General features: G+C 46.4%; 1 protein-coding gene across 1 annotated transcript in view; it reads right to left on the reverse strand.

Annotated features, from left to right (window-relative positions):
- Positions 1 to 27,613, reverse strand: part of UBE2N (ubiquitin conjugating enzyme E2 N) — a 102,964-nt gene that overhangs the window by 18,627 nt on the left and 56,724 nt on the right. The window contains exons 2-3 of the mRNA XM_086919284.1: positions 998 to 1,244; positions 684 to 824 (exon numbers count right to left, since the gene is read on the reverse strand). Of these exons, the coding sequence (XP_086775410.1) occupies positions 684 to 824; positions 998 to 1,244 (388 nt within the window). The remainder of the gene's footprint in view (positions 1 to 683; positions 825 to 997; positions 1,245 to 27,613) is intronic.

The following is a 27,613-nucleotide window of genomic DNA, read 5'->3' on the forward strand; positions in this document are numbered from 1 at the left end:
ATGTTTTTGCTAAAGGACTAAAGTTCTGAAATCTATACCTAGGTCTAATTTGGGACGTGTGGCCTCTGTTCGGTAGGAGGCATTAAGCATTTGTGTGATGTTAAGCCTCGCTGGGCGAGGGTAGGCTCTTCCATGGATAAACATTTTTTTCCAATTATAAAGGGCAGTACTGCAATGAATGGCCTTGTAAAGCACAAACTATTCCATAGAGCTTTTAAAAAACTGCCCAGCGTTCTAACTGCATCTCTTAAACAGCTGCTATCCAATTAACTTCTCTGCTCCTTTCTAAACAAATGTATGAAAAAACATATGGCAATGTGTTTGTCAGAGACTAAATACTACCAAGAGTATGTGGAGTTAAATAAATGTAAAATGCGTGGTGCATGCTATACCACAATTAACACTTGTATGTTTCGTATGCCGTTTAAACCAACCATTTTGATAGCAAATAGGGAGCATTTATCCTTAACAGCAACCTACAATTTTAAAGTAGGAGGAACAAATACAGTTGTACAAGGGACAGATATGACCTTAATTTTGAGAGTTCTTTAGACTACTACGTTTACAACAAACCTCAATCAAGCACAGTGATGAAAACAGTTCATTGAGAATCGTGAGTACTAACATGTTACATTTTTTTTTTTTTAAAGTTCTAAGCAGAGACGCTATAACGCATACAGTACCCGTTTCTATGGCTTGGGCTTCACAGGTCTTCCACTGCTCAGCTACATCGTTTGCTAATGGATCATCTGGATTGGGGGCACTTAACAAAGCCTGAATTGATAGCAGAACTGTGCGGATCTGCAGAGCAGGAGACCATTTATCTAGAAAAAAAACATTAAATCAAATAGGCAAGCGTTCATCAAATACGTTACTTCCTTAGTTAAGATATTTTAATTTAAGATTAACACAGATTTTATTTGTAAAGAGCATCGCTTCTAAATCACATCACAGACGGGAATAGTTTGGGAGGAAAGGAAGCAATGCCAAGACTTACCTTTTAAAATATCTAAACAGATTCTTCCCAATTTGTCTACATTAGGGTGATATATTTTGGTCATGAAACGTACTTTAGGGGCTGCCATTGGATATTCTTCTGGAAGGAATAATTCAAGCTTAAATGCCCCTCCTTCAAACGGGGAATCTTGTGGACCTGCAATGACCACATGAAAATACCGTGCATTGCATTCATCTGGTTCTGCCTTTATTCCAGGAACAGGCTCGGCCAGTAAGCGCTGGGTTTCCTGAAAGAAAAAAAAAAACCTTTGAGGACAACCTTGTTATGGGCATTGAGAGACAGGATTTTATCAAGAATGTCACAGAAATGGGAACACAAATGCTAAAAATGCATATTTCAACAGACTAGTCAGAATGCGTGACGCTACTTCCCGAATTTGATGCGAGAAAGGGTTCTAAATGCACCACTCTCGAATACAGGTTTAGGTGCATCAGTCTATCACCCTGACGTAGCAAAAACCTTCGAGGTTACTATGAAAAAAAAAGGTAGAGAATCCCCTCCCACAAAGTAGAGATCTTAACTACATGGAAACCCAATGTCTTTCTAATGGGTGAAATAACAATAACGTTATAAATCCGAATTCTATTCAACATTATCGGTGGCTTTACAATGGTACTAAAACACTTCAATATTTCACACTGGTGTGCAAGCAACAAGATTTAAAAATATAAGTAAATGATGTATCACAGAGTAGGAATCGTCGGAGAATGCCAAAGTATACGAGTAAAGAACAAGTTATGTACCATAAAATTAGTTTTACAGCTTGCCATGTATCACATTTTGCTCCTATGTATTATCTTTCTATCTGGGTGTCGAATCCAGTTCAATGGTTTGATTTATAAGAAAAGTACGAAAAATATTTGTCAAGAACATCGTGGGCATTCAGACTATTAAAGTGGTTTGCACGAACGTGAACAACAATCCTCATTCCCATAGAGATTGTTACCAAAACGTTCGACAAAGCATCCTTCATCATCAAGTAACGTCTGATTTAGTTTTAAGATGTACTAACTACATCCAGCTTTCATAAGGAGTAATGGGGGCTAGAAGGTTCTCTCTAGACTTTCAACAAAGCACGCATCGCAGTTTAACCATTCACTGTCTCTGAGTTTTCCCGGATGTAGTCAAAAATACCAAAATTAAGCTAGACCCTTAGCTGCAAAAATAGGACTATGTACTTCACATGAGATGGTGTATTGGAGATTTCTCTTTTAAGGAAATTATCAAGCCTTTGCTATTAACGGACACTGCGGCTCTGACAAAGGTTCCTAGATTACGCTGTTTGCTGGTTCATTATTTTGTTAAGCTCCGTGAACAATTTGCTTCATTGCCAGGCAAACACGTGAAGTTCCTCAAGGGGCACACTTGTGTTACTAACAGAGAGGAAGCTACTAATAGCAACTACTCTTTCAAAGAACGTCTCCGAATCTGGAGAATCCAAACAACCACCACCAAGTATCCCATATATTTCCAGCAAGCCATCTTCTGGGGAAGATAGTTATAAAGAATATATATATATACACTCCTCTTACAAACTAGTGGCTAATTTCTTGGCAGTTTTAACCATAGAATGGAAAATAATAAGTTCAAGCCTTCGCAATGGATATGATGAATAATTCTGTGGATAGGACAGGTGGGGGCACTTTTGTATTATTAGATTCGTCAATGTCCTTGGTCAGGATCAACCATAACATCCTGGCTCCTGGACTCAAGGCACAGGAATTAAGACTTCCCACGGGAGGCCATTAAATCATTTTTTTGCAATTAGAGCTTAAAGACAACCCATCAGTTGGAAATATGTAAAAAAAAAAAAAAAAAAAAAAAAAAAGGTATGCGTGATGACCACTGCCATTATTTAAATTTTTTACAATTAAAACCAAATGGTAAACTCATTAACCATGCGAGTCTCCTCGACTGCTTTATATTTAACTTCCATAGCGTTCAAGGAATAAGTATGCAGGTCAGATAGCATAACTGTATATATTTTTCAAAAATCTCAAAACTGAGCCTATCCAAAACAAATTCTAATAGCAGGAAGGAGGTAACATACTTCAGATTTGGCCATACGAGCTTGCATGCGTGTCCGGTTACAGTACCAGTATTGAGAAATGTTCGTATTTTCTTCTCCTTTAGTGAAGGATCACAACCTGGGCAACAATTGAATCAGAGTTGAAATTAATGAAATGAAATGAGGGTTTTATAAAGCGTGTGTATGCCAATGGAGTCTTAGCGCTGGACTGTCCGAAACACAGGGTACAAGGCAGAGGGGATGAAACAGAAATAGTGCAGCTAAATATTAAAAAAGCCAGGTTTTAAGATCCCGCCTAAGTTCTAAGATGTAGGGGCATGGAATTCCATAACTTAGGGCAGAGGTCTTCAAACTTTTGAAGGTTGAGCCCTCCCCAGTTGAATTTTTTTTAAATGTCGGACCCCCCCACCACCTGACAGAAATTTCTGGAATCTGGTACACTACATAATTGACTGCCACCCGCATATCCCGGGTCATATCTGGCAAATGTTCAAAACAATGAGCGTTTCCTCCTCCATGAATTCCCTCACTACCACTCACCAACAATGCACCTCATCTCTCTATAGCACCTTTCTGGCAAACATATACATTTTTTTATAGTGCTACTCATAGTTTCATCATACTCAGGGGCATATGTACAAGCCCCTATAGACACCACACCATCACCTTTTACAATGTTGTGGTGGCGATAGGGGCATTGCCATATTTACAAGGCAGAGTTAAGCCACTTAACTTGGCTTAACGCTGCCTTGTAAATAAGGCCCCCTTTCATGCTATGCTTAGCGTGAAAGGGTGGGCAGTGGGTGTTGCGGTGGGCGTTCCACTGCAACAGGCACTGATTTTGATGTTACGCCCGATTTACAAGGGCAGCGTAAAAGTGAGGCAGCGTTAAAATTAAGAACAGGGAAATCCTGGTCTTAAGCTGGCGAAAGTAGGAGAAATGCATTATTTCTCCGCATTTTTGCTTCATCCATGTGTGCTGCCTTGTGCAGCACACACGGAAAAAGCAAAATGCCTTGTATTTGTAATGTTTAAAAAAAAAATCCATTTTGTGATTTCTGTGTGTGCTGCATTAAGCAGCACACATGGAAGTGGGACAAATGGCATTAAAAGATTGTTTATCTACAGGAAGGTCCCCCTCCTGTACATAAACAATCTTTTCCCTGCACCCAGACACCCTTGCACTATGGTGCAATGGTGTCTACGTTGGCGCTACACTGCTAAGTGTAGCGCCAGCGCAGGGGAAACGCAAGGCTGCACCATATTATTGTAAATATGGTGCAGCCTTCTTTTTCTGAAGTGGCGGAGAGCGGCATTAACCAATGACTGCTAACGCCTCACTACGCAACTTCCTTGAACATATGCCCCTCAGTTCTTTGATCTGCATGGTACACCTTTGTAGCAGGCACATTAACCCTCTGGGCTGTGAGGGTGGCAGCAGTGCTCATGTGAGTGCACAGTGAGGTATGCGACAGTGTGAGAGTAGGGTAAGTGGAGTGACTGCAGGGTGAGGTGACCATATGAATTTGGGTGTGCATGTTTGTGCAGAGTGGGACTAATGAAGGCATGGTTAGTGATGGGATTGTTTAAGTGAGATTGCAGATTGAGCAGTGAGGGGGACAGGGGAGTTAAGTGTCACATGAGTTCAGGGTTGGTAGTGTGCTTGTGTGGCTGCAGGATGAGGTTCAGGGAAAACCGCGCAAGTGCATTGTGAGAGCAGAGTGATCACTGAGTGCAGGGTGAATGGTGTGAGTGCATGGGGGTCAGTGTGAGGGAATTGTGATCGCTATGTGTGCGCAGAGTGAGCATGAAAGTGAAGGGCGAGAATGAGGAGCAAGTTGTCTGAATGCAGGGTGCATTCCCAGACACTTGCAGTAACTCAGCACGCTATTGAAGGCAGCACAGGGTTTTAGATATGTTAAACTATTGCTATTGCAATTATGACATTAACCAGGGATCAAGGTTGGAGGAAATAAATACTGGGCTGATCTTGCAACAAAATTCCAGTTTTATGATTAGGGTTGCCAGCTAATTACTTTGATGTCCCACATGGTACAAAAAAAAGCAGTCACCTAAAGCTCTATTTTCAGCCTTTATCTGTGCATACTCTGAACAGCAAATATAAATAGAAAGCACTTTAAAATGTGTTTTAGGGCTGCTTGAATGATATGACTGATAATGAAAGGGAATAAAGACAGAAAAGTAACATAAATGAATACATACTTCTTTATAACTCACATTTAGTGTCAAGAGAAGCAATTTGCAGGCTGTTTAAACACCTGACTGGGATTTGTCGTTTGGCAACTTAAACCCTTTTAGCCCTGTGGTCATTGCTCCTGCTGGTTTAATTTAAAAAGCAACATGGTCACCTTTCTGGGAAGAGCTGTCCCTCCCTGGACGGGGTTAAATTCCTAGAGCTGAAATGCTTCAGCTGCAGTGGGAGGCAGGAAGCCTTCCCTGCTAAAACTGAAAGCAAGTAACAGACATTCATTTCATATGCAGTGTGAGGCAAAGAGTCTCCTCTGCTATGAAATCGTCGCTTTCAGTTTTACCAAAGGGGGCTCCTTGCCTCCCACTGCAACTAAAGCATTTCAGCTGTAGGAATTAACCAGGATAGCCCCCCCCCCCACACCCTAGTGTGTGGCAGCCTGATGAGACAGCTTCCTGGCGCGCACACAGCCCACCCGAGTATTTCAAAGGTCTTTAAAAGACCTTTTTCTTGTTAATGAGGCTTTGATGGATTTCACCCCTTCTTAGGGCCCCTGCAACTCCACTCTGCCATTTGTTCGAATCAGTAGAGGACAAAGATGAGGGTTTTAGTGTGGAGTGTGCGCCCCCCCCCCTGAGACGGTGTCACGACCCCCCATGGGGGCGCGCCCCACAGATTGAAGAACTCTGGTTTAGGGGCTAGATATTGGAAACTTCTGCCACCCCATTTCAGCGTTCTTATCCTAGGGACTTTTAACAAGGATGCAGAGGCGGAACGAAGATTTCTTGATGGGACATAGCACTCAACATATTGTCTGATTTGTCCTGGTCCATTACTGTGTAAAGCCTTGTGTAGAATACACATCGACTTAAATTTAATTCTAGCAGTAACCGGGAGCCAGTGAAGTTGCTCTCGAATCGCCAGGCTAATGGAGATGAATTTAGGTAGGTTCAACAGTAGGCGTGCAGCTGCATTCTGTAAAATCTGCAGTTTGTGTATAACACTTTTTTTGGCCCCAAGGTATAATGAGTTACAATAGTCGATTTTCGACAAGATCAATGCAGTGACTACTCTTTTCCTGAGAGACATCGGAATAAAGGGAAGAATTTTCCTAAGAATCTTTATCATATAGAAACAGGAAGTTGTAATACTGTTTACCTGGTCGGACAGGGAAAGCTGGTCATCTGCTATAATCCCCAGGTTCTTCACCTTTCCTACGGGACTAGGGGAGAGTCCTGCAGAGTCCAGCCACCAGGTTGTATTCCAGAGAGAGGAATCCCCTCCAAAGGTTAACACCCCCGTCTTTCCAGTGTTAAGCTTTAAACAATTGCTCTGCATCCAATTGATGATATGGGCCATGCAGGATTTAAAGCGAGCTGCTACATCAAGGAGATGACAATTTGTGTATCATCAAACTGTAGTATCCTGGTGCACTCAATGATTAGAACATGTATTACAATTGTAAACAAGTTTAGGGTAGGCGCCACATCCGACGCACGTAGTCAAGCCGTGCCTTCGATAATGGTCAACGTAGAGTGTGAAGGGGAACTTCTCACAAGGGTGTGCGCTCTAGTATACTGGAAACCATGTGGTTTCTTAACATTTCAACACCAAGTTCATGTAGAGTAATCAAATCGTAATCCGAAAGTCCTTCTGAAATGTATCTCAATGTTTCCATTCACATTGCCTTAAGATCAATAAGTGACTTTATCAATTAACGTAGTTTTCAAATATCCAATGCATTTCGGGTCTATAGCAAGGTCCCTTCATCAGGGGTCTGTGGAAAAAGCATACTACAGGACCAAAATAAATACTCACATAAAGTCTAATCAACAGTAATATCAGCATGTAACCAGCATAAAACAAAAAATGTGCAGCGAACTTCGAAGCAAATTAGTGCTGAAAACAAAAACGTGCTGGAATTGAAACAAAAACAAACAAAAAGTGACATTTTGGGAAGTGGACTACCTCGTGCCATGAACCCGAAAATGTGCAGAAGCGGAAGACAAGCTGAAAAGTCTCAAACGAAACCGAAAAAGACATGTATGGCACGAGGTAGTCCACTTCCCAAAATGTCACTTTTGTTTCAATTCTAGCACGTTTTTGTTTTCAGCAATAATTTGCTTCGAAGTTCGCTGCACATAAATAAAAGAAGAAAAGATAACATTTTCCAAGCGCTATTTTAAAATCTATTTCCTAATGTATCGGTTTCAAGATTCAGTGGAAATGTACGCCCATATGTGAACAGATGACGCTGTACGAGTGTGCAAAATAATATGAGAAACAAGCAAGAGGAAAGACAGATTTCACAAAGCGCAAAGGAATTCGAGGGGCGGAGGCAGGGAGCGAGCGAGAAAAAAGAGATGGCGCCGAAGGCTGGCAGGTCAAGCTCGCGTGAACGCAAGGCTGTAGCCAGCCAGCAGCACTTTGAAAACTCACCTACTAAAGTCTCTCTGGACAGCGCATGCGTGCTGACTCAGCGAGACCAAAAAACACTCTCCCTCTCCCTCTCTCTCCCCAAATACCCCCTTAGAGACATATCGGTTATCGGAGGCGATAGCATAATCAGACTCTTGCAGAATGGCAACTTGCATTGCATGTCGGGTAAGATATGCTAAAACCGGTGTCCCTTTTCATAGCTATAGTGAAGCATACAGGGGAGTGCCATCATGTAAACATGCATAGTGCAGACATTTGATGCACTTAACACACTGTGCATAACAACCAAAAACAACCCCTGCCCCCCCCCCCCCAATGGAAGCCACCATAAAAACAATGTTAACTGGTACGACAAAACATGTACAGCCAATATTCTGAGAAGTTAGCATAAAGAAGGAAAAGGATATTCGGCATACTAAACAGGGAATAAAAAGGGGCTAGACCCATAATAGCAGTTTTCTGAGCAGCTAGCTTTATCAATCTGCAGGGGAGGAACACTAGAAAAGGGCGGTCATTTCTTGCACGGAGAGGTAGCTTATGGAGCTTCCCAAAAGTCTTCTGCTTCGGAAGGGGAGTTGAAGATATCGGTCCTCCCGTTGGGCTGAAAGCGCAGGCGAGCCAGGTAGAGCATGGTGCATCTAACATTCGCTGCCATCAGGGCTCGCTTGGTATCCTGGAATTTCCGACAAGCCTTTTGAACAAGAGGGGTGAAATCGAGGAAAAAGGAAATTGACATGTCTTGATGCTTAATATCTCCTTTCTCCCAGGCCATGCGCAAATCAGTGTCCCAATCATGGTAGTTCAAGAGTTGAGCTATGATCAAGACATAGTGCTCTTGATGAGGAAAATGTCAAAAACGACCAGGTTGTGGGCAGATGATTGTATAAGTATAGTCCAACTGTTGTATAGGGAGATGGTTGCTTCTATTCTGTAGGTAAGTAAGGGGGCAACGGTAAGTCTAAGCCCATGAGGGGTCTTCTTGTATGAGAGGATTTGGAGAAGTTAGTAAAATGCCAAATTACAATTAGCACGCCTTTTTGTAATGAAAAGAAGAACACTTACTGTCGCATTTTTTTATGCAGAAGTAGGGATCCGAAATTAAAGTTTCTGGGTGCGCTCTTAAGGGGTCTATGTTTGAAGTTTTTGGAAGTATTTTTTTTATAGGTTCCGCAGGTATTTAATTGAATAAGCATTATAGCCAGAAGGCTCCCAATTCGTACGGATAGGTCTTAAGGCTTTTGGATCCATATCCGGGCTTCTGACAGTTGTTGAATGAGAAATCGTAGACGGATAGGTTTGTGGAACCAGGTGATCATGAGTGCAGAGCTCTTTGTGTTCCGTGAACCTGATATGGCGTCCTGGGATGGGGAATTCCTATAGTCCGACGCCCGGGACATATAGTTTGGGGTCAAGGGCAACAAGTTTCCATGTGTATTTGGGTGTGAAGACCCCCTTTGTAAACTCGTGTGTCTTTTTGAAAACAACTCTGAACAGAAGACTTGACATGAGTAAATACCCACACTGGTGGAGGCTGAGTCCAGTTTGGAAGGCAGAGTTACAATCCTTTTTGCGGAAGATGAGAGTTCTGCTTAGCCGATGCAGCAAAAGAAAGTAGTTCACTTCCTGATTGGGTTCTCGGTCTAGTTGTTCTGACTCGAGATTCCCAAGCAGGGACAATGCGCCTGCGCAAGCTACACGTGGCGCACTTCATCCGTTTTCAGTCAGGAGCAGCAGCGTTTCTTTAGTGCTTTCACTAAAATAATTTTCAGTGTTAGGTTCTGGATATTTTAAGCGACTGTTCCGCTTGTGTACTCCACAATGCTTCTTTACAGTATCACAAGCGTCAAGACAACCTTGGTGAAATATTTTTCTTCCCTCAGAATTGCAGCCAGCCTTCAAGAGTGGTCTTCAGCATTAGTCAAGGGCCCGTGAGAATCTTAGGACTCGAGTTTGGTGAGACAGCGCGCTTCAGTGAAGAGAAGTAATATCCCTTTTCAAGTAAGAATATTTAAACATTTTGAAGCACGCTTGTCAGTACTCAGTTAACACATCAGCGAGCAGCTCTGTTGAGACCTGTCAGCTGACCAACACCGCCTGTTTTCGAGCAGTTCTGGACTTTTCTATTTAAGAACCAAGACTTCAGAAAAGCCATTCATGGAGGGTTTTTCACATTCAGCGTTAACTCTAGAGAAGGATATTAAGACTCATCTGCCGCAAGCTTAAAGCTAGTATTGTTTGAGAAACTTTTCTATTGAGGAACCCACTTCTGGAGAATGCTTATGTTATCTTATGTTGAACTGCTGAAACCTTTTTATACTTTGCTTCTTACTGCGCAATTAAAATATATGACAGCAAATTAATTGCGCAGAGTGAGTTGACAGAAATTCTTCCAATCAATCTAAATACATCAATTCACTAGGAGAGAGGCTAACCCCTCAGTGTAAACAGGTAATTAGGGACAGAGACCTAAGTCATATATAGTTTCAAATGTAGTTTAGGGACAGCAATAATTGTCTGGGTTTAATTACAGGTACGAGAGCAGAATTACAGAAGACAAGTCATTACCGGAGGCAGTCTCCCTTGTTTGTCTTCCCATTCCCCTTTCCCCCCCGAGCTGGGTTTAGTAGCAGTTCTACCTTTCAGACTGTTGCTGACGACAGTTTGGGGGATTCGTGGATCAGTCATCTGCTTCTGAGGAGATCGCACATTCAGGTCTTTGACATTGGGACAAGTAGGCCCAACCCCCTACATCACAAACCCTTTGACTGCCAGTTTACAGTAGTACATTATGGATCAGGCAAAGGCTTTGCTTGCAGTTAAGGTACTATTTGTGTTCAGTGTTAATGCTGTTCAAACTTGTATCCATGGTTCATTATGGAAAACCTTTATTATTAGGGTGAGCGATCTAAGTACATGTTGTAAGTTCAGACTATACTACTGACTGTGGGTCCAGTATAATATTGTGTACACACGTTTTCAATATTTAGAAATATGATGCTATGCAGACTGCTCCCAGAAGGCTGTCTGATTAGATACAAATATATGCAGAAGCTTGAAAGCAAGATTGATTATTCTTTGCTTTCAAAATAAAATTCACAAAAAAATGCAAACACATTTCGCTAAACTACTGTAAAATTTTAGGTATCGTTTCCCTGCAGCATCTTTTAGTAATGTGTTGATGTATGCTAGTGTTTCCCAAAAATATTCATAATGGGAAATCAGTGTAACCAGTTTTAATAAGATTATGGGAAACAAAAATAACAAGCATTGGTAAAGCCAATAGGTCTGAAATTGTTGGTCAGCTTTTTGGATTTGTCAATGCGGGACCTGTTTGGTATGTTTTTTGTAAAACCTTATTAGTGTGGGAGCTGCTGGGCCCTCATCATTATAACAAACATTGGCAAAAGTAAAAATGGTTTTGGTCTCAAAAAGCACACATTGCCACAGTAGTTCTTGGCACTGAACAAAAAGACTTGATTATGCTCCTTTTGAAAGAACAGAATGCGGTCACTCACAGTGAAGCTAGCAGACAGACTGAATTTTAATAAACACAACATGTCATGAATAACGCCAGACCTAATCAGGGGCCAAATTATTAAATAAAGTCTAAAAAGTGCACTCATGTCCTTTTATTAAGTGCAGATTTACGACTTTCATGAAGGCTTTACAGAAGTAGGCCAAGAAATAGTACTCCTAGAAAGTATTGGAGGACTGCATTTTAGCATGAGCCAATATGCAGGTGTAGATTTGCTCCTGCGAAAATCTGAGTGTTTGCAAGTTCACTTTCTCTCCAATCATTTTTTCCCCAACCCTGAAAGAAGTTTTATGTCTGCCATTGTTAGGAGTAAATTTTCAACCTTTCTCAGTATGGGAAAAAATTAGAGAAGAGTTCGAGAAAACTTATGCAATAATAAAAATATGCAAATTTGTAGTAGGTTTGCACAGACTCAAAAGGGCATTCCAACCCTGAAACTGATGCTTACCTTCAGCGCTAGTATGTAGATCTGCTGAAACATGGCAACAAAGAAATTGCTAGTATTCAAACCCTTCTATGGAAGGAGCCCTGGCATAATCAAACCGGCTATTTCGGAGCTCTTTGTATAATGAGATTGCTGCCATAATTTACCACCGCATTATATGGCACAAAAAGGGAAAAGTGGATTTCGTTACAGGACAAGTAGAATTATGAAGCAAACTGCCCCAAGGACACGTAGATATTTTGTTAAATTCCTTACCCCTGCAGGCGTGCAAAAGTGTGGCGAGAACGTGGCGACTACGCAGGAGTATGATGGAGGAGGCTGTGTCCGCCAAGGGGTATTAAGGAAACCAGGCAATGATTCAGGGAAGTGGTAAGGGTCACAGAGGTAAACTCTGAGGCAATGTCCGCCTCTAAGCGTTCCGCAACCTCAATCACTTTCAACAATTGTGCTCACTCCAGTATGAGCTAATAGGATAGGCACCACTGCTAGAGAGCACGATATGAGATTAGCCAGAAGAAAGAAAGACAATGTGAGGAGAGTAATGTGTTCTAGTGGTTTACACCACTACTTTTTAACACTTTGTGTTCAACCTAAAGCAGGTTTTGTCAATAGATATGGCACGGTGTTCTCTCCACCAATGCCACAGTTTAGCGTAGGATTGAACTGTAATCGTTTTGTCTTTTCATGTGGTACATTTGATTTATGTTAAAGAAGAGTGTTTTTCCTTTTCATGACTTGTTAAAAGCACAATAATCATGTTCAATGAACTGTGAAATTAATACATAGGTCGAGTTTATTGAGTAACTTGACCTTGAGTAAGTGTTTTGAATCAATGTAGCCACCTTCCTTTTTAGGTCGAGCTAGAGTTGCGCATGCGTAGCATGCGGTCTAGCTCGACAACTATTGTTTTCAGTTTGGTGGGAATCTGAGACAGCGTTCGGCCACGCGCCTCTGCTGTCTCAGATTTGTCCTCGTGATCGCGCTTTTCCTGCTGGCTGCTTGCTGTGTGCGCGCTGTTTACAAAACAGTGTGGGTCAGAAAGTGGCGTCATGCTAGGCAGAGTCAAGTCAAGTTTGAATTTATATAGCGCCCTACTCACCCAGAGGGTCTCAAGGCGCTTGAGGAGGGGGGGGGGGGGGGGGGGGGGGGGGGAGAAAGCTTTACTTGTCAAATATCCAAGTTTTAAGTTGTTTTCTGAAGGAGAGGTGGTTCTGTGTGAGGCGGAGGTGGGTGGGGAGGGAATTCCAGGTCTTGGCCGCTAAGTAGGAGAAGGATCTTCCTCCCATGGTGAATCTTTTGGATGCGTGGAATTGCGGCAAGGGCTTGATTGGATAATCGGAGTTGGCGGGTGGGGGTGTAGAAGGACAGGCGCGTGTTGAGGTATTCGGGTCCTAGGCTTTGTGTGCGTGGGTGAGGAGGCGAAAAGTAATTCTCTTGTTGACGGGGAGTCAGTGGAGGTCTCAGGTGTCTAGGATTAGTCTGGCTGAGGCGTTGGAGTTTTTTCTGTAGTTTGGCTGTGGTTCCGGCGTAAAGGGTGTTTCCGTAGTCTAGTCGGCTTGTAACCAGTGCATGGGTGACTGTCTTTCTTGTTTCGGTGGGGATCCAACGGAAGATTTTGTTGAGCATTCGTAGGATATTGAAGCAGGATGATGAGACGGCGTTGACTTGTCTGGTCATCGAGAGGGAGGAGTCTAGGATGAAGCCCAGGTTACATGCGTGGTCTGTTGGTATGGGTGCGGTTCCCAGGGCCGGTGGCCACCATGAGTCGTCTCAGGCGGAGGGGGATGATCCTAAGATGAGGACTTCCGTTTTGTCTGAGTTAAGTTTTAGACGGCTGTTCTTCATCCACTCTGCTACTTCTTTCATCCCTTCGTGCAGGTTGGTTTTGGCGGTGTTTGGGTCTTTGGTGAGGGATAGGATCAGGTGAGTCGTCTGCGTAGGAGATAATGTTGAGGTTATGTTGGCGCGCGATGGATGCAAGGGGACTCATGTATATGTTGAAGAGGGTGGGACTGAGTGAGGATCGTTGGGGTACGCCGCAGATGACTTCGGTGGCCTCTGATCTGAAAGGGGGGAAGCAAACACTCTGGGTTCTTCCGGCGAGGAACGAGATTATCCAGTCTAATGCTTTCCCTTGTATTACGACGTTGCTGAGGCGCTGTATGAGGGTGCTATGACAGACCGTGTCGAAGGCTGCGGAGAGGTTGAGTAGGAGGAGGGCAGCTGTTTCTCCATTGTCCAGTAGAGTTCGAATGTCGTCTGTTTCTGCGATGAGGGCGGTCTCGGTGCTGTGTTTGGCTCGGAAGTCGGACTGTGAAGGGTCGAGGGATTTGTTGGATTAGAGGAAGGCGGCGAGTTGACTGTTGACTGCTTTCTCAATGACTTTGGCAGGGAAAGAGAGGAGCGAAATGGAGCGGTCGTTTTTAAGTTCGGTGGGGTCCGCTGTAGGTTTCTTCAAGAGGGCGCCGAGTTCGGCGTGTTTCCAGCTTTTCGGGAAGGTGGCGGAGTCAAGGGAGCAGTTGATGACGTCTCGGAGATGGGGTGCGATAATGGAGTCTGCTTTGTTGAAAATGTGGTGGGGACATGGGTCGGTTGGCGATCCTGAGTGAATGGTGTTCAGGCGGATGGTGTCTTCAGTGGTGATTGGGTTCCAGGCGTAAAGGTTGTTAGAGGGGGGTTTTGGTTCGGAGATTGGTGGGGTGGGTTGTTCTCCCAAGCTGTTATGTATGTTGGCGATTTTGTCGTGGCAGAACGAGGCAAGAGAGTCGCAGAGGTCTTGGGATGGAGTGATGTTGTTGGTGCCGGCGGAGGGGTTGGTAAACTCTTTGACGATGTTGAATAGTTCTTTGCTGTTGTGGGCGTTGTTGTCGAGTCGATTCTTGAATGCTGATTTCTTGGTGGATCGGATCAGTTGGTGGTGTTTGCGGGTGGCGTTCTTGAAGGTGGCCAGGTTGTCAGGCTTTCTCGAGGGTGCAACAGATCTTCTTGGATTTCTTAAGGGCATCATTGAACCAGGGGGCTTTTTTGCTGCCTTGTTTGATTTGATGGTTTATCAGGGGTGCTAATTAGTCAGCGCTGTGGGTGATCCATTGTGTGAGGTTGGTGGCTGCTTGGTTTGGGTTTGATGATTTTGCAGGAGGGTTTTGGTGAAGCGAAGTGAAGAGCTGTTCGGTGGTAATTTTATTCCAGTTTCTCCGGGGAATAAGTTGTGGGTGGTTTTGGGACGTGGTCTTTTTGGAGTTGAAGTGAACGCAGCTGTGGTCCGTCCAATGGAGAGCTGTGGTGTGATTAAAGGAGATGTGCTTGCTGGAGGTGAAGATTGGGTTGAGCGTGTGCCCAGCAAGGTGGGTGGGGGTGTCGACAAGTTGTTTGAGTCCGAGATTGGCGAGGTTGTCTAGAAGTGTGGTGCTGTTGCTGTTTTTTTCCAGGTGGAAGTTGAGGTCACCCAGTAAGATGTAGTCCTCGGAGGGAAGGGCGTGAGGGGTGATGAAGTCAGTGATGTCTTCGCTGAATTGTGTGCGGGGTCCGGGTGGTCTATAAATGAGGGTGCCTCGGAGTGTGGTCATAGGGTCGGTGTGAATCTGGAAGTGAAGGTGTTTGGCGGTTGTGAGGTTGTCATCGGAACTGGTCGTGATGCGGATGGTGTTCTTATGGACGATGGCGATGCCTCCTCCTGTTTGGTTGATGCGGTCCTTTCGGATGATCTTGTAACCGTCCGGGGTGGCTATGGCGATGTCGGGCGCTGAAGAGGCGTTCATCCAGGTTTCTGTAGGAAAGGCGACGTCCGGCGATGTGGTGTCGAGTAGTTTCTAGAGTTCAATGGCGTGTCTGTGGACCGAGCGGGTGTTGAGTAGGATGCACTTCAGGTGGTTAGTGTCGGGGCTCTGTTTGGAGTCTTTGGGTTTGGTGTGGGTCCTGATGCAGTCGAACTTGCAGTAGTGGCAGGTGAAGGGTCCATGGGTGTGTCCTGGGGCGGCTTGGTAGCAGTTTGGGAGTCGGCCGGGGTTAAGTGCTGAGAGGGTAGCGGAGTCATACGTAATGCGGGTGGAGAGGTGTTTGCGGGGGCCAGGGGGTCAGGTGCTGGGCGCGGTCCAGGCGCGGACGGGCGTAGACTGGCTTACCTTTGGCACACCTTCGGCGCGCGTTGGCTGCGCGTGAACGCTTCGCGCGAATGCGCCTGTCATAAGTGGAGGGGGCGGAGCAAGGGAGGAGCAGCTGGGAGGCGGGAGCGGGGTGGTGAGCCGGGCAGGGAGGCACAACAACAAACAACGAAATGGCAGCAAGCCAAAAGCCTAACAGGACGAGATTGGGGCAAAACTTTGATAATGGCTACGAAATGGCCAGTGGCACCGGCAGAATCAGGTACAAATGAACAACTCAGGCAAAGGCAGCAAAGCACAACCGAATGTCTATGAATGCGCACCTCAGCAACACAGCGCTACGATATAAATGCAATCAGCGTTACGATATAAATGCAATCAGGCACAATTATATGTAGGATGCGCTATGGCTTTAAATTGCAAAGAGTGGTCTGGGAGTATAGCGCTACGATACCAATCAGAGCCTGGAGCAGCGCGAGGAGCGACCGCTTCTGATGAGCTCAGGACGGTCATGACAGACACTCGCGTACACCCCCTCCCCGCCCCCCAACCAACCAGTCATCGGGCTCTTTTAACACACACACACACACACACACACACACACACACACACACACACACACACACACACACACACACACACACACACACACACACACACACACACACACACACACACACACACACACACACACACACACACACACACACACACACACACACACACACACACACACACACACACACACACACACACACACACACACACACACACACACACACACACACACACACACACACACACACACACACACACACACACACACACACACACACACACACACACACACACACACACACACACACACACACACACACACACACACACACACACACACACACACACACACACACCCCCTCACACCCCACTCACCTGGTTCTTCTTGCATGTCCCTCGGCAGCCAGCGGGTCATTCTCGTTAACAGGCGGGGGCCGCGGGGCTCTCCATGAGCACGGGAGCCCCGCTAGCTAAGACAAATCTTCCGACGGGCACAGGAGCGCCTGCTTCCTGTATTTGTCCGGCCCCGCCCCCGTCCCAACAAAGGTTGCCTGGCTTCCTGTTGAAGCCGGGCTGCGGCGGTGAGTTCGCTTGTTTGTTGTTGTTGGTGGTGGTCCTTTTATTGTAAGGGGAAGGGTGGTGTAGTGGTTAGTGTACATCACATGGGGATCGCGCAATGTTAATTGAATTATTTACGTGCATGCTGCGCGTGTATTGTCTTGTGTACCTTGTTATGTTTTAATTGGACACTTATGCTGCTTTCCGCAAAAGTGCAGAAATGCAGGCTTCAAGGTCCTCAAATTAAATGTTAAAAATTCCTGTAACGATTGCTGGCTTCGTTTCAAACTTATATTAGCAGCAACCTTACAATAAAATATGCTGTAATGCTGTGCACCTTTCTGGTGGCTTGACAGTTGAAAATCTAAGTGCCAATTGCATTGTCAGGCGGGTTCTATAATGAACAGTTGCTAATGTGATTTTAGACGCTGCGGCGTGGCATAAATGCCGTGCTTTACACTTTCAGCCAATGAGCTTTGGGTGGAACTCGTCACGTTTACACGCCTATTTGCAAATCTACAAGTCATGTACTTACCTCAAAGATGAACCGTTTTTCATTTTCATTCTAAAGTCTGAAAAATGAAGCCACCAGATGAGTGAATATTATCCAGTTAAGTTATCATTAGCATGCGAGTTCAACCAGCCTTGCTGCACCGTTATCACTGGAGGTGAGACTCTCCATGTATTCACTATAAAGAGACTGTGGTTTGATTTCTGTTCATTTGAGAGCAAAGCACTGAATACATATTCATGTTTCAATTGTTAATGCATTTATACAAGAATTCTCCATCAACCCTAGCGCCGTTTCCCCCTGATGGCCTTTTGAGAACAATGGTCAGTTTGAAGATTACAAGCATCTCAGTGGCATACAAAACTACATCAAGGCGTTCAGCTATAAGAGAATGCAAATCTCTCAGCCATATGCAAAACACGTGACATGAGTGCAACTAAGAAACGTCTGTGACACGCTTTGACAGAGCTTGGTGAGGATTAAAATTCCGAGCAGGTTGTCCACCTCCTACTAGATGTGTGGGAGCCAGGTTCACCATATTATCGGGTAGGCATATACCGGGTCATGTGAGCTCCATCCAGATCAGTTGCCTCGCTGTTGCAAGATGCCCTCACCAATGGGCCCAAGTTCCAACAGAAAAGATTTGGGATAGTCAACACTTCCTCAACCATGAATAAACCCCCAACTTATTATTTTATGTAGAATTAATCAACCAACGCTGGGAACCCATAGTGACCTACGTTGAACCCATACAGCAGAAAACAAGTCCTAAAACAAGCATTGGCAAAGCAAATAGGCCTTGCCTTGTTAGATTTATTGGCTTGGCAAATGTTTAGCTATCTGTGCAATGGTAACAAAAGAACCAAAAATGCATTCCTGACTGCTTGTTTCTTTTGCTTCCATCCTCCTTGGGTTGAGATTGCCTGTTTTTTATAGGTTAATTTGCCCTGTAGGTTGGGCGGGCGGCTGCAAACTCACAAAGCACCTGGGAATAAGTTTCTGTATCTGGGGGGAGCTGCCCTTGGGGTAAAGGTTGGTTTCATTTTAGGGTGCCAATATTTTGCCTTCACTTTGTTCCCCCTTGGATATAGATCTGCCATTTTTGACTCCCACATAATTATACTGCACTCAATGCAACATACACACCAAATACCACTCAGTGCCACATAATTACACACCACATAAATACACTGCAATCAATGCAACATACACTCCAAATACCACTTAGTGCCACATAGTTACACGCATATCTATCCATCGCATCAGCACAGCATCACTCTGCACCACCACAGCATCATTCAGGGGCACCACAACATCACTATGCACTACCACAGCATCACTGAACGCCACAGCATCACTCGTCGCCACCACAACATCACTCAGCACCACCACAGCATCAGTCAGTACAACCATTCAACAACTGGTTCAAATAGGTTCTCTAAATGTTTCAAGCTTTACAATGTCACAAAAAGATTAATATTTCTCTTCTGTTCTTGGATTTTCGACAATAAAATACACTGAACATAATCTTCACAAAAATTATTCACAAAACTTTAAGCTATTGCAATTATAAATTACAATAACTTTTATTTAAGTATTAATTATTACAAAACATTAAAAGCAATTGTTATTTGTAATATCAATACATCTAAGTCACGTAAATACAACACATATTGCATTACAAATGCTATAGGTGTCACATTTGCAAAAGTTAAAAGTATTGGCATTGTAAATGGCAAAGCTATTAATTTAGCTATTTTCAAAACACAAATCAAAAAATTGTCATTTACAATACCAATAGCTCAAAATGTCCTAATGTAAGACCTATTGCATTGCAAATGATTGCTGTTTTTGTACTTTGTTAGAGGCCCACGGAGGTTGTTGTTAATGGCCCAACCGCCCCATTGTTTCACATTTTAGAAAGCTGGCATTTTCTTACTTTAGCAGTTTGGTGCCTGCTGCCTGTCTCTGATCATGTCTGGGGTGAGTGACAGCTGGGCTTTGTGTATTCCCCTAGACAGCACCACACAACGCGAGCTTAGGTGTGACTTGATGGGCCATCCTGGCGGGATGGGAGAGAGGAGCTGGACCCAGCTACACTTCCACTCGACTAGGCTGTGTCCTGTCCCCACATGAAGGGCTGCATAGCCCCCTGTATTGAGTCTAGAACCAGGGCAGAAAGGGAGGACCTCAGTGCACTTCAGGCACGTCTCAGAAGTCTCCCCGACTTCAAAGCCACAATTGGGTAGAAGTATTGAGCATCTGACACCACCAGTTCAGTACACATCTGGATCTGTGAAGACTTTGCCAGGAAGGACTGCTGTGCTGCTGAAGGGACTACCGCTCTGCAGGACTGTTTTGTTGGACTCCTGCTTTCCTGTACTGGCCTGCTGCCCTCCGGTCTGGGTGAGGCTGGACCTGCATCACCTGAACCTCAGAGTGAGTTCAAGGGCTAGTTTGAAGGTCTCCTGATCTTCAGTCTTGGGGTCATAAGATATTCAACCAACTTGCTTCTGCACCTAGACTCATCCATCTGTGTCAGAATTTAATTACGCAGACGACCTGCAACTGCTCTTTACGATCGACAACTCCACAATCTCCATTTCTCATTTCCAGTCCACCATGCAGTTCATCCGAACTTGGATGACCCAAAATCACTTAAATTAAACCCTGGAAAAACTGAGCTGGTGCTTACAGGGGACAGTGCCAAATTCTGGGGCCCTCACTACTGGCCATCCGATATAGGCAAAGCCCCTACCCCTGCTGCAAAGACACTTGGAGTGACCCTGAACAGTGACCTCTCCTTAAAAACTCAAGTGGGCCAAGTGGTCTCCAAGTGTTTTTTCCAGCTCAGGAAAATCCGGAAGGTGCAACGTTTCTTCACTCCTGCAGCTATGACCCAGGTGGGGATTACCACAGTTTTGTCCCACCTGGATTATGCAAATTCCATATACCTAGGCCTACCCCTTTATCTCTTAAAGCGCCTCCAGATGGTCCAGAATTATGCAGCCAGGTTAATCACTGCACAACCCAGATGGCACTCAGCCTCTCCGCTGCTTAGGGACCTCCACTGGCTCCCCATGGCCCAACGTTGCTCTTTTAAAACTGGTTGCATGATCTTTAAAACGCTCCATTGCAAAAGCCCTAAATTTATAGACCCCTCCCGCAATCTGCGCACCAAGCTCTCCTCCAGACACCTGCCTTCAAACGCAAATGCACTGGTGGCTGCAGATTTGCGGTTCTTGCATCTCGCCTTTGGAACACCTTCCCCTTTGAGTTCAGATCATGCCCAGACCTCTTGTCTTTTAGGAAAGCCTTAAAAACATGGCTTTTTATGCAAGCGTATCACTGATCACCTCCCTTTCCCGCTCTCCTCGGGATCCGTTCTCTGTCTACTCTAGCACCAGGAAACCAACCGGTGGCAGCGCGCTCAATAAATACTTTTAAACATTAACATTCACATAACATCTGTGCGTCTGCCCTGCCAAGTGGAGCCACCCAGAGTCTTGGACCCTTGGATGAGGGCCTAAAGTGTATCTACAGGGGAATCGACATTCTCTGCTCAGTGGCACATCTTCATCCAGGACGGACGCATGGACGCGGTTGCGTGGATAGGACCGGGTGCAAAAGACTCACATCACTAAAGCCTCCCACCTCCGAGACCAGAGCATCGCCTTCAGAACTGCTGCTGCATGGTGCTTTACTTGCTGCAAGCTCCTCGCATCCATAGACAGCAGCTTTGACGACTAATCTCTGCATCGCAGCTTCACCGCTCATTGGAACAGACACATCAACCCTGCTGCGCCTTGCATCCTTAACAACGGACTTCGCATTGCAAGCCTCGTTGACAGGATACTCAATGTTGAAGCACACGGACTTTTTACCGCAACCTCGCTACCCTTTGGAACCAACGCATCGCCTCCTCTACACAATTTCTCTTTGACACAGATCCACGCTAGCGCTCTGCAAACAGCATTAAGGAACATTTGTTCAGCGAGCCTAAAATGGGTCCCTGTAGCTAGCTGGCGCTCCATCATGGTCAACCTGAACTTTTGACTTTGTCCTGGCCAGGTGGGTTCAGATTTCCCAAATAGCCCTTTTTGCCTCCATAAACTTTAAAATTCAATACCCCAAGTTCTACTGGTTTGATTTTTGTTTAGTTCCCGTTTTAATTATTAAATTGAGCTCTATTTTTCTAACCTGATGTGTAATCTTTGTGTGGTGTTTTCACTGTTGTACTACTTGAAGTGTTGCACAAATACTTTACACATTGCCTTTAAGTTAAGCCTGACAGCCCTGTGCCAAGATACTGGACGGTGAGCACACGTTAACTCAGCGTTTGTTTGCTTATTACCCAGACTAGGATTGTGGTTGCAGTTTGACAAGGGCTCATACCAAAGTCAACCCACAACCCAATTTCTAACAGAAGGTATGAAGTAAAAACAGTAGGAAAGATAGAGCTGAATAGGTAGGTAAGAAGTAAAAGTAAGGAGAGGCAAAAGCAGGAGAGGGAGAGGCAAAGAAGTATAGAACTGGTTTGATATGCTACACTGCGACGGTAGAGAACTAATGAAGACAGGTCAAAATAATGTTATTTAAACCTTTTCCAAAAATTTAACAGTCTGGGTTTGCAAGATTAATTCTTGGTCTTTTCAGAAGAATTTTGGCCTGCAATTTAGCTCACGCTATAAAGCCTAGATTCTCCAGTTACTAAAATCTTCATTGGTGTATAAGCTATTGGCCATTGTGTCATTCATGTTACTTTCTGAAGATTTTGTTTTTAAAGACGAGTTATTGTTAAATTATCAATATTAGTGGCAATGGATACCCTAGTTTGCCTCTAAGATAATGAATGGTAAGCATAGGTCATTATACTTCAAATAACTAGCATCCGACATGGTCACCTTATGTTAAATTATGCCTGCTTGATCAGGAAATATTAACGGGAGGCAACAATCTATCCCCATTAGCCAACATTTCCCAAAAACTCATTCTATTTTATTTAAAGAGATGTATATTGTTGAAAATTTGCGTACTTGAACACAAGAACAGTACTGTAAACCTTGCCAACCCCTTATATAAGTGGAGATGAGAATACAAGTTTAGGGAAGCATTGATTGGGAGGGGGGGGGGGATGTTTTTGTTAATAAAATTCTACTTTAAGCCCAAATAGGCCCAGCGCTTTTCCAGATTTTTAATTCTTTGAATTTCATAATTATTTTAGTGTGTCAGAGAGGTATAACCATTTTCATTTAGGGGGTCTTAAAATAAGTATCTTATTGCACAGGAATCTACTGCATTGAATCTTGTAAGCACATTTGTGATCTCAGACTTTAAAGTAGCCATTATTATCTTTAAGCATAGGATTTTGTATCTTCTTGAGTAAGTGGCCAGTAATTTTCCAGAGAAGTTATATGTCCAAATTAAGATACTAGTACTGTACACGATAAGGCAGTACATTTAAAAAGGGCAAACAATACATTTTGCCAGTTCCATTTCTCCCTGAATTCATGGTCTACTAATCTTTCCTAAAACCACAACATTGAAGAGATGCCTGAATGATCTAAAGATGATCCAGAAATAGCTGTGGTTGAAGACTAGGGAAAAATGCCTATACTCACCACTTGTTCATACATACACACTCATTAACAAAGGCAAGTTACAGGCTAGGATAAGATTTCCCTTTAGTGTCAATTTTTGAAACTTACAAAAATTCCTCTAAAATCAGCCGAACTACGAATTCCGATTTTCTCACCTGTTATCAGGAGAGACCTCAGTGCTGCACATTTGAGCTCAGCACTGATCCTGAAAAGTAATTTTCCAAAACCAAGTTTATTGAGCATAGGAGTATCAAGAATGTGGTATCTCCACACACCAAGATCACCACAACAATATCAATGCATCTATGACATATATAAGAAAGGATGAAGTAAATACAAAATAAGCTCAGTTTAGAAATGCCCCAGCAACCTACTCTAACCCCCAACTACACCTCCCCCCGTACCAACACTCCCCCCCCAACCCCCCCACCACACGTGTACAAAAAGGCAACAGAAAAGGAAATATACAAAGAATAGGCAGGTATAGCGCCGCCAGGGCTTTGCCGCTGCAGGCCAGAAGTGTCACTGTGTTCAAATGTCCTCCTCCTGCTCCGCCGGGGGGTCCAAGGACAGGCCACGGTAGTCGGCCCACCGCTTCCAGATCTTGAAATGTTTGCGCGGGCAGCCCCGCACCTCAAAGATCGGCTTCTCCAGGCCCATGAAATAATCTAACCTAGCCTTCCATGCAGACAGGGGGGGGGGGGGGGCCCTCACAGACTTCCATGCCCGAGCCAGGTCTCGTTTGGCCACCACCAGCCCCAGGAGCAACAGGCGACGCTTATATATGTTGCCCCCCATCCCCTTCCATAATATGCAGCAGGCCCAGCCGGTGGGTACGAGGAAGATCCCAACCCAGGACCTCAGCCAGGCAACTCCACACGCCCCTCCAGAATCCAGTCAGGCGACCACACGACCACACCGTATGCATTAGGGAGCCAGGCACCGCCCCACACCGCAGGCATTCCGGGGACGCAATCAAGCCAGCCTTCCACAGACGTTCACGCGTATAATAAGCACGGTGCAAGTACTTGAATTGAATCAGGCGGAGCCGGACCGCAATGGCGGTGCCGCGCGGGGACTCCAGCGCCTCCCTCCAATCGTCCTCGTCCAGGGCGCCCACGTCCACCTCCCACGCCTCCCGAAGGGAGCGGAGAGTGGAGGAGCAGTGGATAACAAGCGTCTGATAAATCCTAGAGACCTTCCTGTCTCCCAAGTCTCCCATAAACACTTTTGCCTCAATCGGGCTGAACTCCGGCAGGGAGTCGAGGCCGGTAATGCTCGAGGCGAGGGCATGCCGCAGCTGGAGGTAGCGGAAGAATTGGGACTGAGGCATCTGGAACTCCGCGCGGAGTTCCTCGAAGGACTTGAGAGTGGTGCCGGACATGACCTGGCCCAGTTGTGTAACTCCAATGGCCTCCCAGCCCTCAAACCCGGTCAGGGCCGCCAGTTCCGGAAGCAGGCCATTGTGCCATAGCGGCGTTTCAGCTGTTAATTTGCCCCACCAGCCCATGCGGCGTAGGGATTGCCGCCACACCGCAAATACTACTTTAGTGACCGACGGCAAGCCACGGCGTATGCGAGCCGAATAAAGAATGGTGTGAAGCGTGCGATCACCCATGAGCAGTCGCTCCAGGGCATAGGCCGGATCACCCCTGTCCCCATACCACCATTCATTAAGGACAAGTAGGTGAGACGCTTGGTAATAGGAGAGGAGGTCCGAGGTGGCCAAGCCACCACAGTACGTGGATAGAAAGCACGTCTTCAAGGCCACCCTGGCTGCACCACCATCCCACAGGAAGCGGCCCAGCACAGAGTTAACCTGACGGAACCACTCCATTCCAATGGGGTGTGGGAAGTTTTGGAGTTGGTATAGAAGCCTCGGCAGCGCCACCATCTTGAAGATGGCCGACCTCCCAAAAATGGTGAGCGGCATTCTGGACCAAGTTTTAACATCAGTCTGGACCCGTTCCCACACCGGCAAGACACCACGTGCCCAGGCCACGGCCCGCGAGTCCGAGAGAAAAACGCCCAGATATTTCAGGCCATCTGCCGCCACACACAACTCGGCGGCCCATGGGTCGGCGACCTCTCCGCCACCCAAAATCCACAGGGTCGATTTGTTCAAATTAAGATGGAGACCTGAGACCTCGCCAAACACCCGCATGATCTCTAAAACCCGGGGACCCGAGCGCCGCAGATCAGTGAGGAATAGAAGGACATCATCTGCGTACAGTGCAATCCTATCCGTCAGGTCATCGTTCCAGACAAAGCCACGCAGCTGGGCATCTGTCCGTATCCGCGACGCCAGGGGTTCCATGGCTAGGGCAAACAGGTAGGGGGATAGTGGGCAACCCTGTCGAGTACTGCGACCGATGCGGAAGCGCCCAGAGACAGCACCGGCCACGCGGACCGAGGCCGTAACATTAGTGTAGAGGAGACGAATATATGACAGGAAGACAGGCCCCAGGTTAAGGCGGGTTAACAAGGTGAACAGATATGTCCAACTCACCGAATCAAAGGCTCGGTCCATGTCCGCCAGAAGGAGTGCCGCCTGTTCATCTCTAGCACCCATGGCGTCTACCGCCGCCTGCGCCAGTCGGATATTATGCCGGGTGGCCCTGTGCGGCATGAATCCGGCCTGGTCGGGGTGGACCAGGTCAGCAATGTGAGGCAAAAGGCGGTTCGCCAAGGCCTTCGCCAAAATCGGCCTGTAAGAGTCGTGCCGGTCCGGCGCCCTGCCCGGCTTCAAGAATACCACTATTTCGGCATGACGCCAGTCCGGTGGCAACTCACCCTGAGCCCGCGCCGCCTCCAGTACGCTGCGAAAGTGGGGTCCCAGCTGGACGTGAAACTTTATAAAATTCACTAGGATAGCCGCTCGGTCCGGGCGCCTTGCCAGTATTTAATTGACCAAGGGCCTCCCCGAGTTCTTCGGACGTAAGCGGGGCTTCCAAGGCGGTTCTGGTCTCGTCAGGGACTGCCTGCGGGAGCAGGTCATCTAGGTATGACGCGATCTCGTCCGCCATCAAAGGATTACGAGGAGCGTATTGCGCCTCGTAATAACGGGCAAAGCTAGCCGCCAGCAAGTCTGGATCGGTCATGACCGAGCCGTCGTCCGCAGTAAGGCCCGGCAACACTAGGGGCTGGAAAGTCGCCTGGCATAGCCTATGGAGCATGGTGCAGGACTTGTCGCCCCACTGGTATACCCTGCTGCGCGTGGCGAGCCACGCCTGTCGGGCCTCCTCGTACAGGACTGAGGCATACATCTGTTGGGCCTGCAGGAGCTGTCTCACGACCCCCTCATCACCACGGAGCCGACCACGCTGCTCCAGTTCCTCAACACGAGCCGCGGCGGCCACAATGGCCTCCCGATGTTTTCGCCGAGCTGCCACACACCAAGCTATATCAACGCCCCGGAGTGTAGGCTTCAGCGCTTCCCATACAACCAGCGCGTCCACATCCCCCACCAAATTCTCGCGCCAGAAGTGGTCAATCGCCTCGCGTAAATGGCTCACATACTCAGGCCGTTGCAGCTGCCAGGAGGACATACGCCAGCGAAAAGGTTGACGTTTCGAAGGGAGGGTCACGGTAGCCAGGACAGGGGAGTGATCCGAGAGGCCTCTGGGGAGTATCGCGGCATCCCGGACGCAACTCAGGCAGGCACCCGGCACAAACAGATAATCTATTCTCGAGAAGGACCCATGCACCGCCGACACATACGTGAATGCACGCACCGCAGGGTGAAAGTGCCGCCATACATCAATCCAGCCTAGACCACTCACAGTCGCACGCAACCTGGTGGGAGCAGCCGCGGGGGAGGTGATCCAGGCCCACATCCATAACCTCGTTCCAATCACCCCCCACCATGGTCAGTACCTCCGGGATCTCGTCCCACAGCGCGAACAGCCGCTCAGACAAAAACCACTGCAGGGGGTGGAGGGGCGTACACACTACCAAAAACCACTGGCTCGGAACCCAGCAGGCCCTTGATAAAGACATACCGGCCCTGAGGATCAATCCATTGTTTCTCATGTACATAAGCCACCCTACGGTGTACCAAGATGGCCACCCCCCGCGACCCCCTTGTGAAGCCCGCATGATAAACCTGTTGATATCCAAACCTCTGGAGGCTAAGGGCCTTAGAGCCCAGCATGTGAGTCTCCTGGAGCAGGAGCACGTCCACCATCTCCCTCTTCCCCCATCGCAGCACAGCCCCACGCTTGATTTTATCCAGGATACCCCTCACATTCCATGTCACAACCCGCAGGGTCTTTTGGGGAGGCATAGTCACAGTATCAGCCATTATCGTCACAAAGTTTAAAATCCGGCCCTCCGTCCCACCCTGGCACAACCCACAATTCAACAAAAACCAAGACCGTAGACACGTGTGGTCCCACCCCCCCAACCCAAACACTCAGCAACCCCCCCCAATCCAGATCCCCCCCAACATTAGCAACAAAAGAACCTCCCCCCACACCCACCACCCCAATACCTCAGAGAACTTTGAAGTATCTGTCGCGGCATGGAGAGACCCGGGTCCAAAACAGAGAACCCAGGGCCCGCCATACCAATGGATCCCAACAACCCAACCATGACACACTCACCACCCCC

This window comes from Lissotriton vulgaris, chromosome 1_1 (genome assembly GCF_964263255.1).
Source record: "Lissotriton vulgaris chromosome 1_1, aLisVul1.2, whole genome shotgun sequence".
NCBI classification, from domain to species: Eukaryota; Metazoa; Chordata; class Amphibia; order Caudata; family Salamandridae; genus Lissotriton; species Lissotriton vulgaris.